We start from the raw sequence: 13,489 nt of genomic DNA, 5'->3' as shown, positions 1-13,489 counted from the left end.
GCAAAATTTATTCAGAGGGGGTTTGTTTTTGCCTTCCTCTGAGGCTGAGAGAATGTGATTTGTCCAAGGTCACCCAGTGGGTTTCCATGGCTGTGCATGCATTCAAAACCTGGTCACCAGAGTCATAGTCCAGTGCTCAAACTGCTGCACTGGCACTTGATCGATCTGTACTAATATTGATCTGTGTATAGTTTCTATGCCACACCTCCTCTATGGAGGATTATACGATTATGTCTCAGTTGTTTTATGAAGTGAAAAACCCAGATGCAGCTATGAGCTAGGGCCTAGGCATTGAAAGCAGAGGCACACATTCCAGCCTTGCATTTCTGATCTTACTTCTTGACTTTGCCTCAGGCAAAACAGGTTTGAAACTGAGTCAGCAATGAAAAGACAGGGTTAAAAGGAGGCGGATGAATGTTTCTTAGGAAAACCTTGCATTTAACTTTGAGGAGGAGAGGACAGAAGACTTTTTAAGCAAAGCAAAAAAGCCATTGTACATGCAATACTTTAATAAAGTCTATATCCTGATAGCAGGGATTTCATGGGAACTAAAGGAAATAATTCAGGCTGTCAAAGTAAAAACTGGAACGGATCTGGTATCTTTAATGGTTTAATGGAAGATAGAGTTTCAGTAGATGTTGTTTGCATGGAACAAAACTATCAAAGGTAAAGCAGTCCTCTCCGGCTTTCACTCTGGCAACCCAGCAGGGAAAGGCAGGAAAAAAAGGCATGAAGAGGCCAATTCTGAGGTTATGGCCAGTTCCCTTTATTGTTTTGCCCAAGGGCCCTGACCCATAAAACATAATATTTCATTCTCTCTTCCATTCAACTATGATAGGTACAAAAACCCTCTCCAGTTTCCACTCTGGCAGTTACTAGGCAGTCATAACAAAAAGTGTCATCTTGGGTCATTGTGGGTTTTTGCTAGATGCTTGGCTGGAACCAAAACGAGATGCCAAGATAAACATTTGGATAAGTTAGAATGGTCTGAAATGCTCTCCAGGGCCCAGAAAGGCCCCAAACCATGATAAGAATTCCACCACATCCCCAAAAGGGTATTTAGAGGCAACAGTGTTTTGATTTGGGGGGAGGGAGAGGAACAGTGAAGACATGTGGCACTCCAAGGTCTCCTGAGGTCTAATGCACCTCCTTAGTCTTCCATAATTATTCCTGTTTTGGAAACACTATGTGGCATTCCTGTAGGTCAGTGGTTCTCAACCTGTGAGTCCCCAAATATTTTTGGCCTTCAACTCCCTGAAATCCTAACAGCTGGTAAACTGGATGGGATTTCTGGGAGTTGTAGGCCTAAACATCTGCGGATCCCAGGTTGAGAACCACTGCTGTAGGTAGACTGCTATTCCAACCTTTTTTCAACCGAAGGAACAATAGTGACACCTTTTCTTGTTTCAGATGCTGTTGATGCTGCCTACCGGAGCACTGTAGACTGAGGATCCAGCGAGCTTGCACACGGAAAAAGCCATGCAGGAGAACTTGGAAACAGATACCATTTTGTGTATGTCCATAAGTCACTTCTGTCTAGATTTTAGGCTCTATCCAAATTTCAAGTCTATCCAAAAAGATAAAAACTGTCATGACAGTAAGGCTGATATCTAAAGGAAGAGGATTCCACTTAGTAGGGAATGCCATTGGTAAATATTGAATGAGGTAGACTTCAGGAGCATGTGTTGCCACATCTGGTGGCTTCTCCAGATGACATCAGCTATTAGAGGCATTTATAGGCAACAAGATGGTCTTTTAGTTAACCAGGCCTCATGATCTCTCAGAATGTATGGACTACAAAGAAAGCCTTAAACCTCATGTTGGTATGTTGTACGGTTGTGAATTATGTGTCTTTCCAGATGTTGTTGAACTACAACTTCTAGGGTTCTTACCATGAGCAATGTTGGCTAGGGCTGCTAGGAGTTGCAGTACAACAGCAACTAATGGATTGTTTGATTACCACTTCTACTGTGTGTGGAAGAATGATAACCATAACACGTTTTGGACTCTAACTCCAATACTTAGCCAGCATGGTAAATGGTTATGACTTGTAGCCCGAAATGCCTGAAGCTCAGGGAAAGTTGGATCAGGGCTTCTGAGGAGGAAATTGGTACTATAAACCCTTATCTTTGTGACTGTGTGGCCACCTCAAAGGAGGAGTGACATCTAGTGGAGAGTGGTTTGCAGCAAAAGAGGCTCTTCTCATAGGCTGAAACCTTGGATTTAGTCATTGCTGGCATAAAGACTCACTATAGAGCAGTGGTCTCAGATGTTTTTGGCCTACAACTCCCAGAAATCCCATCCAGTTTGCCAACTGTTAGGATTTCTGGGAGTTGAAGGCCAAAAACATTTGGGGACCCCAGGTTGAGAACCACTGCTATAGAGAGAAAGGCAGTCAAATGCTTAGTAGAGATTGGTGATTTTTCCACTTTCCTGGCTTTGAGAAATCAGTAATTTTTCCAGGATTTTTTTCATGTCTACTGGCCAACTAGAGTGCTTCTCAGCCTTCAGTCCTCTGAATGTTTCATCCCAGACCTCCTCGAATCTCTGACAAGGTGTCTTCTGGCAGCTGAAGTCCAAAACTTCTAGAGGAACAAAGACTAAAACTACTGCACTGGAGGAAAAGCCTTGTTCTGAACTTCTGCATGTTGATAGGATGCAGGTGCCCCATACGTTTGCTGCATAGAGCTCAGATGTAGTCTGTGCAAGGCACCAGCTGATCCTGCAACTGAGAGAGAGCAAGTCTTCCCTCTGCCTTACCATGCTCTCTGTGGGCTTGTGGCTAAGTGTTATGGAAGATGATGATAATCTGTAGTATCTTTCAGACACGTTTCTTGACTGTTACAAATCTCCCCTAAATTGAAGAACTGCAATACTCCCCAGAACATGATGTGAAAGCTGTTGACAACCCAAATAGGATTAGAATTCAGGTTGTTCTGAACCCTTTGTTAGCTTGGCCACTCTTAATGCCATATTTTCAAATTACCTAGAAAAGGCTCCTGCTGCTGCCTTCCAGATGCCAGGAACAAAGGAGAAAGCATGTGACTCTAAAGTTTTGGAGGAAGAGGAGACACCGGGAGTCACATGTGCAAGTAAGAAATATGGAAGTGGGGTGACTTGTCTTCATAGAAGAAGGCTAACAAACACTTATTGTCTGGCAGAGATCGTCAAAGTGATGTTGCTTGCTCCTATTGCTACCTGAATGTATAAATAACATCAGCCTCCGGGACGTCTGGAGGACCATTAACCCATTCACTAAGAATGCCTTTTACTTTATGTTCAGTAACATGAATATAGCTGGAGTCTTCCCTGCCATCTTTGATGTCCATTGAGTTTGGGATGAGCAGTGTGAGAGAAGATGTGACATATATTTGCCCAGTGGAAGTTCATGCTACTTCTCCCAGATCTAGGATTTTGGTCTGTGTTCTCCATTGCCTCAGTACTCTTGTAGACTTATATACAATATTATATACGAGCACTTTAGAGAAATGATTTTTTTTACATAAATGGAGGGATAATTGTGGGTTCCATTAAAAAAGTAAAATGTTGTCTTAAATGGAAGGGTGATTACATTATTTTTTAAAAAAAAGAGAATAGCTTAATAAGGGGAAACAACCATCAGATAGATAGTGGGAAGTTTGCAGATTTTTTCTTTAAAAACCCCTGTTTTTTATTTGTAATCTAGTTGTGTAGCTTTGATAGTTTTATATGACTAAAATATCTGTTTTGTGTTTTACTTTGCATTTTTCTTATATAAAAATTATTTAACAAAACCTTCTCCCCTCGTTGACTTCTAGATGAGGTATCTGTTGCACAAGCCTTGAGATGCCTTTTCACCCATCACCACACCAGAGTTCAGTAGTACTATCTACAAAAGTTTATTAAGAAAAGCATGTGCAAAGGGGAAAAAGGGCATTTCCCAAAAGTGTAGTAGAGTAAAAAATACAAAATAGCAGCAATCTAAGAATGTCAAAGTACAGGAAATCAGTGAAGCCAAAATCTCAAACATAAATCCATAAGCATGAAAACAGGAACCTTTTCCAAGGCAAACTCTTCAAGAAATATAGGCAAAAAGAGGAAACTTGAATCATGAACTTGAGAGCCAAGACAGGAAACGTTGTCTCCTCTAAGAGGCACAGAGTAAACACCACTTAATTTAAGCCCGACCAGGAAGCCATGAGATCATGCCGAACACACCTGGGCTTCAAGGACTTTTCACAGATTCTCTCAGAACATCTAATTAGTCTATTTTTTACTCTCTCCATTCTCAAACCTAATTTGGCTGCTTGAGAAAATTTCCCATCAGCCAAAGGCTGTTTCACAAGAGAACTGAAATCTTCACTTTTTGTTGTCTGGGAACGAGCACAGGAATCCCAAACAACAGCTTCTTCAGCCTGCAATTCTCTCTGATTACTAGCAGACTCTTCACTTTGTTTCATCCTCTGAAACATCAGAAAAATCCCCTGCCGCTTGCTGAGCCACAATAGTACCAAGCATTTTCACACTTTAGTTCAGCAACCTTAAGCTTTCAGGTTTTTTGGGTCACGGAGAGGCTGAAAATTTACTATGTCAATAGATAAATAAATGCATACCAGTTTCTTCCCTGATTCGTTCTTTCTCTTTCCTTTGCCAGGTGATGGTGAAATGGCAGAGCACTTGAAGGAACAGGAGGAGGAAGAAGAGGAGGAAATGGAGGCCTTATATATCGAACCCCAAAACCATCTTGGGAAAGTGGGCTTGCCATCAGCCACTGCAGCACCTCCACTCCGTGGGAAGGGAGAGCGTCCGTATCCCTGCAGCGAGTGTGGAAAGGCCTTCAGTCAGTGGTCCAAGCTGGTGCGCCACAGGCGTATCCACACAGGGGAGCGGCCCAACACCTGCACTGACTGCGGCAAGTCTTTTACACAGAGCTCCCACCTGGTCCAGCACCGGCGGACCCATACAGGGGAGAAGCCCTACGTCTGTGGTGACTGTGGCAAGGCCTTTTCCTGGAGCTCCAACTTGGCTCAGCACCAGCGCACTCATACGGGGGAGAAGCCCTACGTCTGCCGGGAGTGCGGCAAGGCCTTCTCCCAGAGCACCAACCTCATCAAGCACCAGCGTAGCCACACCGGCGAGAAGCCCTACCGCTGCCCAGAGTGCCCCAAAAGCTTCTACCGTTCCTCTGACCTCATCCAGCACCAGATCACTCACACAGGCGAGCGCCCTTTCAAGTGCGATGAGTGCGGGAAGGGCTTCACCCAGAGCGCTAACTTGGTCAAGCACCAGAAGATCCATGCTGGGGAGAAGCCCTTCCGGTGCAACGATTGTGGCAAGACCTTCATCCAAAGCTCTGAGCTCATCCAGCACCAGCGCACCCACTCAGGAGAGAAGCCCTATCAGTGCCAGGAGTGTGGCAAACGCTTTGGTCATGGGGCCACCCTAGTCAAGCACCAGCGGCTCCACATGGGGGTGGAGCCTTACCGCTGCGACGACTGTGGCAAGACCTTTGGACTCAGCTCGGCCCTGGAGCGCCACCGGAGGTGCCACAGCGAGAGTCGCCCGTACGCTTGCACTGAGTGTGGTCAAAGCTTCTCTTTGGCCTCCAACCTCACCCTCCATTCCCGCATCCACCGGGGTGAGAAGCCCTACCGATGCGCCGACTGTGGCAAGTGCTTTGGCATGAGCTCCACCCTCATCCGCCACCAGCGCATCCACACGGGCGAGAAGCCATATGCATGCCTTGACTGTGGCAAGGCCTTTGTCCGCAGCTCGCACCTCACCCAGCACCGCCGGACGCACACCGGAGAGCGGCCATACCACTGTGAGGAATGTGGCCGCCGCTTCTCCCAGAGCTCCAACCTCATTACCCACCAGCGCATCCACATGGAGGAACGACCTCACGTCTGCCATGGCTGCGGGCAGCGGTTTGCGCAGGAGGAGGAACTGAAGTGCCACCAGAAGGAGGAGAAGGGAAAGTGCAGCATGGACAGGGGAGACTCTAAAGAGCTAGCAGGTGACACATGTGGGAAGAGTGGCAAGGATGACCATGCGGTGGCACTTTGTCGGGAGGGCAGTGTGTTCAGTTCTGTATGTGGGTTGGACTGCAAAGATGCTGCTGAACTGGAGCAGCATCAAGAGAGCCATGCATCCCACTTGTGTAACCTTTGTGGGAAGAACTTTCAAGACCGCGCAGGTTTAGTGCACCATCGAGAAAGTCATACATCTTATATCTGTACCGAATGTGGGAGAACCTTTAGTGATGCACACGCCTTGGTCTGCCATCAAGAGACTCACGAATCATGGATTTGTGGCATATGTGGGCAGAACTGCAAGGATAGGTTGGCTTTGGTGCACCATGAAGAGACCCATTCCCTGCCCATCCGTGGGGCAATTGGAGGGCGTTTAGTCAAGAGCAAGGTCCATACATTGCACAACAAGAGAGGGGGGTGCTTTAAGGAGAATCCAAAGCTTACGTTTGACCAGAAATCTGTGGACCTTACACAAAGCAAGTCCCAGGAAAGCGTTGCAGCTGGAGCTTTCCTGGTGCAGCATCAGGAAACACAAGAAGCTTGGACTTGTCTGGAATGTGGAGAGAACTGCCAGGATAACTTGGCACTGGTGGATCACTACCGGAGCCATGGGAGATCTCACTCATGTTCCAAATGCCGTCTGTCTTTCAGTAAACACACAACTCTGTGCCACCACCAACTCAGCCATTTGAAGGGAAAGTTGTACAAATGCTCTGGGTGTGATCAGAGCTTTGGGGACATCCTGGATTTCACTCAACACCAGAAAGAACACACTGGCAAGGAAGTACACCAGCGTGCCAAGTGCAGGCAAGCCCTTGTGGACACCACAACCCCTAAGCTCCAAAGAAACAGCCACAAAGGGGAGAAAGCAGATGAATGTCTTGAACCTGAACACTCTTTTAACACTGACTCAGATTTTGCCTTGAGCCAGAAGAATCACACAGGGAAATTAAGCCCAGGAATCTTGCCCAGTGATGAACCCTCCACTGAAAATTCACTTCCTAGTTCTCATCAGATCAATTCACTGGAAGGCCAGCCATTTCAGAGTCACTCAAGTTTTACTACACACAAAGGAATCCCCCCAGAAGACAAAGAGTCTTCAGGTGGACCTCATGAGGACAGCTTTGTTCTTACATCCCAACAGGGAGCTCACCAGGGGGACAAGGAAGAAATCTCCCCTGCCACTCCCCCACCTAAAAGATCCCCTGCTCCGGTTTCCACTGAAATGGCTGCCCTCTTCCAGCATCCCAGCCCCAAGCCCTACAAGTGTCACAACTGCGAGTGGAGCTTTGTGGATGCCGCTGGCTTGTCTCAACATCAAATCGACCACACGAAGGAAGGGCTGCTGAAAGGTCCTGAGTGTGGGAAAGACTTCCCAGAAAGGCTGGCTTTGATCTGCCCCCAGACAGAACACGCGGCAGAGAAAGCCAAGGCCAATCAGCCGGCCCTGCCGACAAAAAGCAATTGCAGCAAGGAGAGGGACCAGGGGAGTTCTCTGGAATTTGGGGAGAGTTTCACAGAGATCTCAGCCATCCTTTTGCAGAGGGGGGAACACACTTACAAAAGGGGCAGTAGGCAGCAGCTGAAGAAACATAGGCCAGGCTCAGGAGATGCGCTGGAGCCCTACTTCCACCTTGGTTTGGACAAAAAATCCAGCACGGGTGGCGGGTTGTCTCAGCGCCATGTACAGCAGGACAAAGGGAAATACTTTGCATTTTCTGATCCTACAAAGATCTCTAGGAATAGCTCAATATTGTTACAGCATCTCCAGAACCACACGGCAGAGAAACAGTGACACCCAGAAAATGTGGAATATGTGTCAGTTCCGGAGAGGTAGTGGGTTTGGCCCATGACTTTTTCCTCTTCCCCCGCTGCTCAGGGTGTGTTAAGTTTGGGGGCAGATAGATGGAGCTTTTAGGCCTGCCAAGTCTGGAGATATAGAGGAGATATTGACAGACATTGTCGTTAGATTGGGGAGTGCAGATGGACAGATTGAAGCAGAATGTGTAGCAAACAGTGCAGAATGAGAAACCCTTGCTCTCTTTACCAGCAAAACATAGTGTATGCCACTCTGTCCAGGATAACCTTTTGTTTTTTTTTCTGATTTCTTCCCACATTTTCTTCCTCTCCTGGCCCAAAACATCCCTTAAGGTACTGTGTGAATCTCTTGTATTGTAAAATGAAGAGGAGGTATGCTTGTACAGGATATGATTTATATTACACTGAGGTGGGCTAGTGTACTTGTATTTGAAAAGACATATGAGAAGAAGGGGAAGCTTCCGAAATCTCTCTCCCTTCAGTCACTGCATGTTAGAACATTTTCCATGAACGGTATCCACCCTGGGCATATTTTTAGAAGGATGAAATGGCTGCTTTTGCCACTTTTCTGTGTCTGGGAGATAGAAAATGAATGTGAATGGATAGATCTACTTGGCAATTTTAAAACAGTTTTCTAAGCCTCCAAACACTCAAATATATTTCTGACCTCCTCTCTTTTACTCTTTCTTTGGTTCTAATTAGATTTTTTTTAAATGTATTCCCTATCCTAGTACAGGTTGAGCAGCCCTTATCTGGAAATCTGAAATGCTCCAAAGTCGAAAACTTCTTGCCTGTTGCCTTTGAGTGGCGGTTCCCTCTTGTTGGTACACAAAGTAGAAGCGGGACTGGTGGGCTTTCCAGAAATCTCCTATATACAGTAGCATTGTGTATATATTTTTTTCTTGAATATAAGGTCCCTTATATCCTCGGTCTCTCAGATCTTCATTCTTTACCTAGCCTTGTGTCTCCTACACAACACAAGTAGCAAATGAATGAGACTGAGGCCAGAGAGAGATGTAAGGATTTGTAAAATGCCGAAGGCTTTCACAGCCAGAATCACTGAGATGTGTGGTTTTAAGGCTGGAAACCACAAACCACCATACAGCCCAGAAACCACACAACACTCCAGATCTGAAATGATGGGAGGCATGGATTTATGCCAGGCACTATACTTGGATTCCCACCATTTTAACAAATATTCCAAAATTCAGGGGAAAAAATCTGAAATCCAAAAAACACTTCCGAGGTTCCAAGAATTTCAGATAAGGGATGCTCAACATGTATAGTTTTATTTAAAGAGCCATTCATTACCAACATCTACCTCACCTCTCCAAACTGGGTCATGTCAGGCACTTTTTACACAAAATAATCCTGACAGAAAGCAACACAGCCTGTTTCCCAGTGGAACTTCATGGCATAGTCTTCATAATAGGTTCTTAACTTGTCATGTGAAAAAGATTTTCTACATCTTAAAAATTATCTTTGTAGTTGTGAATCTTTCTTCACCCCCAACCTCCAATTTGAGTTGGGGGGGGGGGAGGATATCTGTGTTGCTGTTCCAGCTTTGTAGTCAAACTTCTTTTCAGTGTTAGTATCTACCTCATTCTCTTTGTCTGGATTGTTTCTCTATCATGGGAAACACTCACACATACATACACATATAATAAATCAGTACAGGTTGAGTATCCCTTATCCTAAATGCTTGGGATTGGAAGTGCTTTATATTTTGGATCCCTCCCAATTTTGGAACACTTGCATATGCATAATGCGATATCTCAGAGATGGGATTCATGTCTAAACACAACGTTCATTGATTTTTAATTTATAACTTACGTGACTTGACGGAGAACAGAAGAGAAGGTTGAGAAGAGACATGATGGCCATGTTTGAATATTTGAAAGGATGTCATGAGGAAGAAGGAACAGGCTTGTTTTCTGCTGCCCTGGAGACTAGTATTCTGAGCAATGGGTTCAAATTATAGAAAAGGCGATTCCACCTGAACATGAAGAACTTCCTGATTGTAAGAGCTGTTCAAGTGTGGAACTCATTGACTCGGAGTCTAGTGGAAGCTCCTTTGTGGGCTTTTAAACACACTAGATGGCCACCTCTCAGGGATTCTTTGATTGTGCTTTTCCTACATGGCCCATGTGGTCTCTTCCAACTCTACGATTCTATGACTCATAAGAAGTACATATAAAATTCACAAGGGAATCGCCGAGAAGTGGGAATCCCTGGCTCTTGAATGTTCTAACTGGAAGTCAGCTGTTACCAACAGTGCTATGGATTTTGAAGAGGCACAAATACAGGGCAAAGGGGAGAAACATGCCGAGAAGAAGGTGCCTTAAGCAAACCCTTGTTGGGACCACTATCCACTTGGAAACCTATGTCCTCATTGTGAAAGACAATGTGGATCCAGAATATGTCCCTACAGGCACTTATGGACTTACTGCCAAGACTACCTTTGGAAGGCAATCCTACTTGGCCATGAAAGATCATCTATAGCAGGCATGGACAAACTTGGGCCCTCCAAGTGTTTTGGACTTCAACTTTCACAATTCCTAACAGCCAGTAGGCTGTTAGGAATTGTGGGAGTTGAAGTCCAAAACACCTGGAGGGCCCAAGTTTGCTCATGCCGATCTACAGCATAGTAGGACACATTATAGCCTGAAGGCAATGTTATACACAATATGTTAAATATAGTGTCCATAAAACAAAGTTTGGACACATCAATCCATTAGAAAGCAAAGGTCCCACTATCTCAGCAACACACATGAACGATTCTGGGGAATATTTTGGATAAAGGTTTTCAACCTGTACTTCTCTTTTGTATTTTTTTCACTGTTCTTCCTTCCTTTCAACCTTGTTACACTAATATTATTTTTAGGGCTGGGTTTCTGCCCTTTTATATAAAAACCATGTGATCCTATGCATCTTTACTCAGAGGTCAGCCCCATTGTGTTGGAAGGGGATTACTCCTAAGTATTTGAACATAGCATTGCTGCCTTAAGCGCTTGTCTTTGGTAACTCAGGGCTAACCTCTTATTTCCTTGGTGTGTCCCCCATCCGACCTTCTGCGAGAAGAACAAAAGGAAAATTTCTCCTGTAGAATCCAAAATATTACTGTGTAGGATCTCTCCATACATTTGTGTCTGTGTTTTTCCCCTCCCAGGGGTCAAATTTATAGTGGTAGTAAATAAAGAAATTACCTCGGATAATGTCTGCTCGATGGTTTGATTCTGCATTTCCCCCTGTAATTCTAGGAATGTATACAAACGGAGACTAATAAGAAAGCAAAACTGGTTTATGCAAATCCTTTTGCGTTGTGTCGTTTTCTTTACTATCATCATCTGAATGTAAAAGCTCATTTTGCGGAGCTACAAACATCAGTGGATACAGAAGGCAAAAGATAGGCAAAATCCAAAGCGAAGGCTGTATCTACGCTATACATTTAATACAGTCTGGCACCACTTTAACTGCCATGGCTCAAGGTTATGGAACTCTGGGATTTGTAGTTTGGTGAGGCATCAGCACTCTGGCACAGAAGGCTTAAGACCAAGCATGGCCAAACTTGGGTCCTCCAGGTGTTTAGGACTTCAACTCCCACAATTCCTAACAGCCGGTAGGCTGTTAGGAATTGTGCGAGTTGAAGTCCAAAACACCTGGAGGGCCCAAGTTTGCCCATGCCTGCTTAAGACAACTCCCATGATTCAATATTATTAGGCCATGGCAGTTAAAGTGGTACCAAACGGCATTAAATCTACAGTGCAGACGCACCCTAAGAATGTTTTCTCTTTAATGTAGGAATATATCCGTTAATGAAGTTAATGTGTTCCTATAAGAGAACATTTGGTACCAGAAGCAGGAAAATATGTTTCGGTAAACGTTTGATTTGCAATTGAAGATAGGCACATGAAATACAACAACGAGTTTTAAGTATGCTGTGCAAAAGTGAACAAAAACAGTTTGAACCCTCTACTTGAAGACTTCTTTTAAAAATCTATCCATGTGTGACTTTTTTTCTTTCACCAGTCTCTACTTGTATCCCATTTCCATTTTTAAACATTCTGCGGGGAAAGCCAGATGCATCTACGCTGTAGAATTATTACAGTTCGAAACCACTTCAACTGCCATGGCTCAGTGCTATGGAATTCTCCGAGATGTAGTTTTACAAGATCCTTGGCTTCCCTGCCGTAAAGTGCTGGAGCCCACCAAACTACAAATCCCAAGATTCAATAGCATTGAGCCATAGCAGCTAGGACCCCCTGGTGACGCAATGGGTTAACCCAGGCAGGGGCAAACTTGGGCCCTTCGAGTGTTTTGGACTGCAACTCCCACAATTCCTAACAGCCTGCCGGCTGTTAGGAATTGTGGGAGTTGCAGTCCAAAACACCTGAAGGTGTCAAGTTTGCCCCTGCCTGGGTTAAACCCTTGTGCCAGCAGGACTGCTGACTGAAAGGTTGGCGGTTCGAATCCGGGGAGCGGGGTGAGCTCCCGTCTGTTAGCTCCAGATTCCCATGTGGGGACATGAGAGAAGCCTCCCACGTCAAACATCCGGGCATCCCCTGAGCAACAACCTTGCAGAAGGCCAATTCCCTCACACCAGAAGCAACTTGCAGTTTCTCAAAAAAGAAAAAAAAGCCATAAAAGGTAAAGTGACTTCAAACTGCGTTAATTCCATAGTGTAGATGCACACATAGGGAACAAATCATGACATGTAGCTATGTCCTCAATGTCGATACAATAGCATTGATCAGATTGGCTTTATCGTCCTTTGTATCTTGGTTGTGAGATCAAAGAAGGATACAAACAAATATGTTCTCCTTGGAACAGAGATACAATGAATGGCCCACTTCTATGCCAGGGAAGAAAGCATCCTTTACAATCTTTTAATCCATTTATAATGTTTATGTCCCACCCATCTTCTAATTATGATGGTTGGCCCTGAGTCCCTTCGGGTGAGAAGGGTGGGATATAAATGTGATTGATGAATAAATAAATAAATATACCCTGCTTTTCCTGCCAAAACGGACAGAATTTAAATTAAATATAGCATAATGAAAAGGCATAAGTGTTTAACACTGCAAGGCAATAAAGTACCAAACAGTTTAAGCAAAGCAGGCAATATGGCAGTTTTTTTAAAAAGCACAACTAAAAATGGTGCAGCACTATTACACTGAGCCCTGACAGTTAAAGTGGTGTCAAACTGCATTAATTCTACGGTGTAGACCTTTTGAAGATGGTGAGACTGATATAAGTTAGGGTTATTTAAGGTTCTCTATTGATAGACTGAAAGCACAGTGGCTTTGATTCTTCTACAGAAGCACTTTTGCTGAAATCCCATAGCTGTTGTGCATCTACACTTAAGAATTAATACAGTTTGACACCACTTTCATGGCTCAGTCCTGAATAATCCTGGAAGTTGTTGCTTTACAAGAACTTGAGAACCTGCTGTTATGTGTCAAAGAATGCTGGTGCCTCCCCAAACTACAAATGCTGATTCTAAGAACTATGGCAGTTACAGCGGCATCGAACTGCATAAATTCTACAGTGTAGATGCACCCAGGTTAAGAGAAAACCGCAATGGAGAGACATGTATAATTTATTATTACTATTTTTTAAATGTTTCTTTAAGGGGAAAACTACAGCTCCCAGAATGCTCC

The 13,489-nt window shown here is 44.5% G+C and overlaps 1 protein-coding gene across 1 annotated transcript in view; it reads left to right on the top strand.

Annotated features, from left to right (window-relative positions):
* LOC134292382 (uncharacterized) overlaps window positions 1-11,139 on the top strand; it is a 30,653-nt gene extending 19,514 nt beyond the window's left edge. Inside the window, exons 12-13 of the mRNA XM_062957097.1 lie at window positions 2,991-3,092; window positions 4,634-11,139. Of these exons, the coding sequence (XP_062813167.1) occupies window positions 2,991-3,092; window positions 4,634-7,806 (3,275 nt within the window). The 3' untranslated portion in view covers window positions 7,807-11,139. The remainder of the gene's footprint in view (window positions 1-2,990; window positions 3,093-4,633) is intronic.
* The last annotated feature ends 2,350 nt before the right edge of the window (window positions 11,140-13,489 follow it).

This window comes from Anolis carolinensis, chromosome 6 (assembly GCF_035594765.1).
Source record: "Anolis carolinensis isolate JA03-04 chromosome 6, rAnoCar3.1.pri, whole genome shotgun sequence".
Taxonomy (NCBI): domain Eukaryota; kingdom Metazoa; phylum Chordata; class Lepidosauria; order Squamata; family Dactyloidae; genus Anolis; species Anolis carolinensis.
The sequence above is the reverse complement of the archived record's forward strand: the minus strand, read 5'-3'. Positions and strand labels throughout refer to the sequence as shown.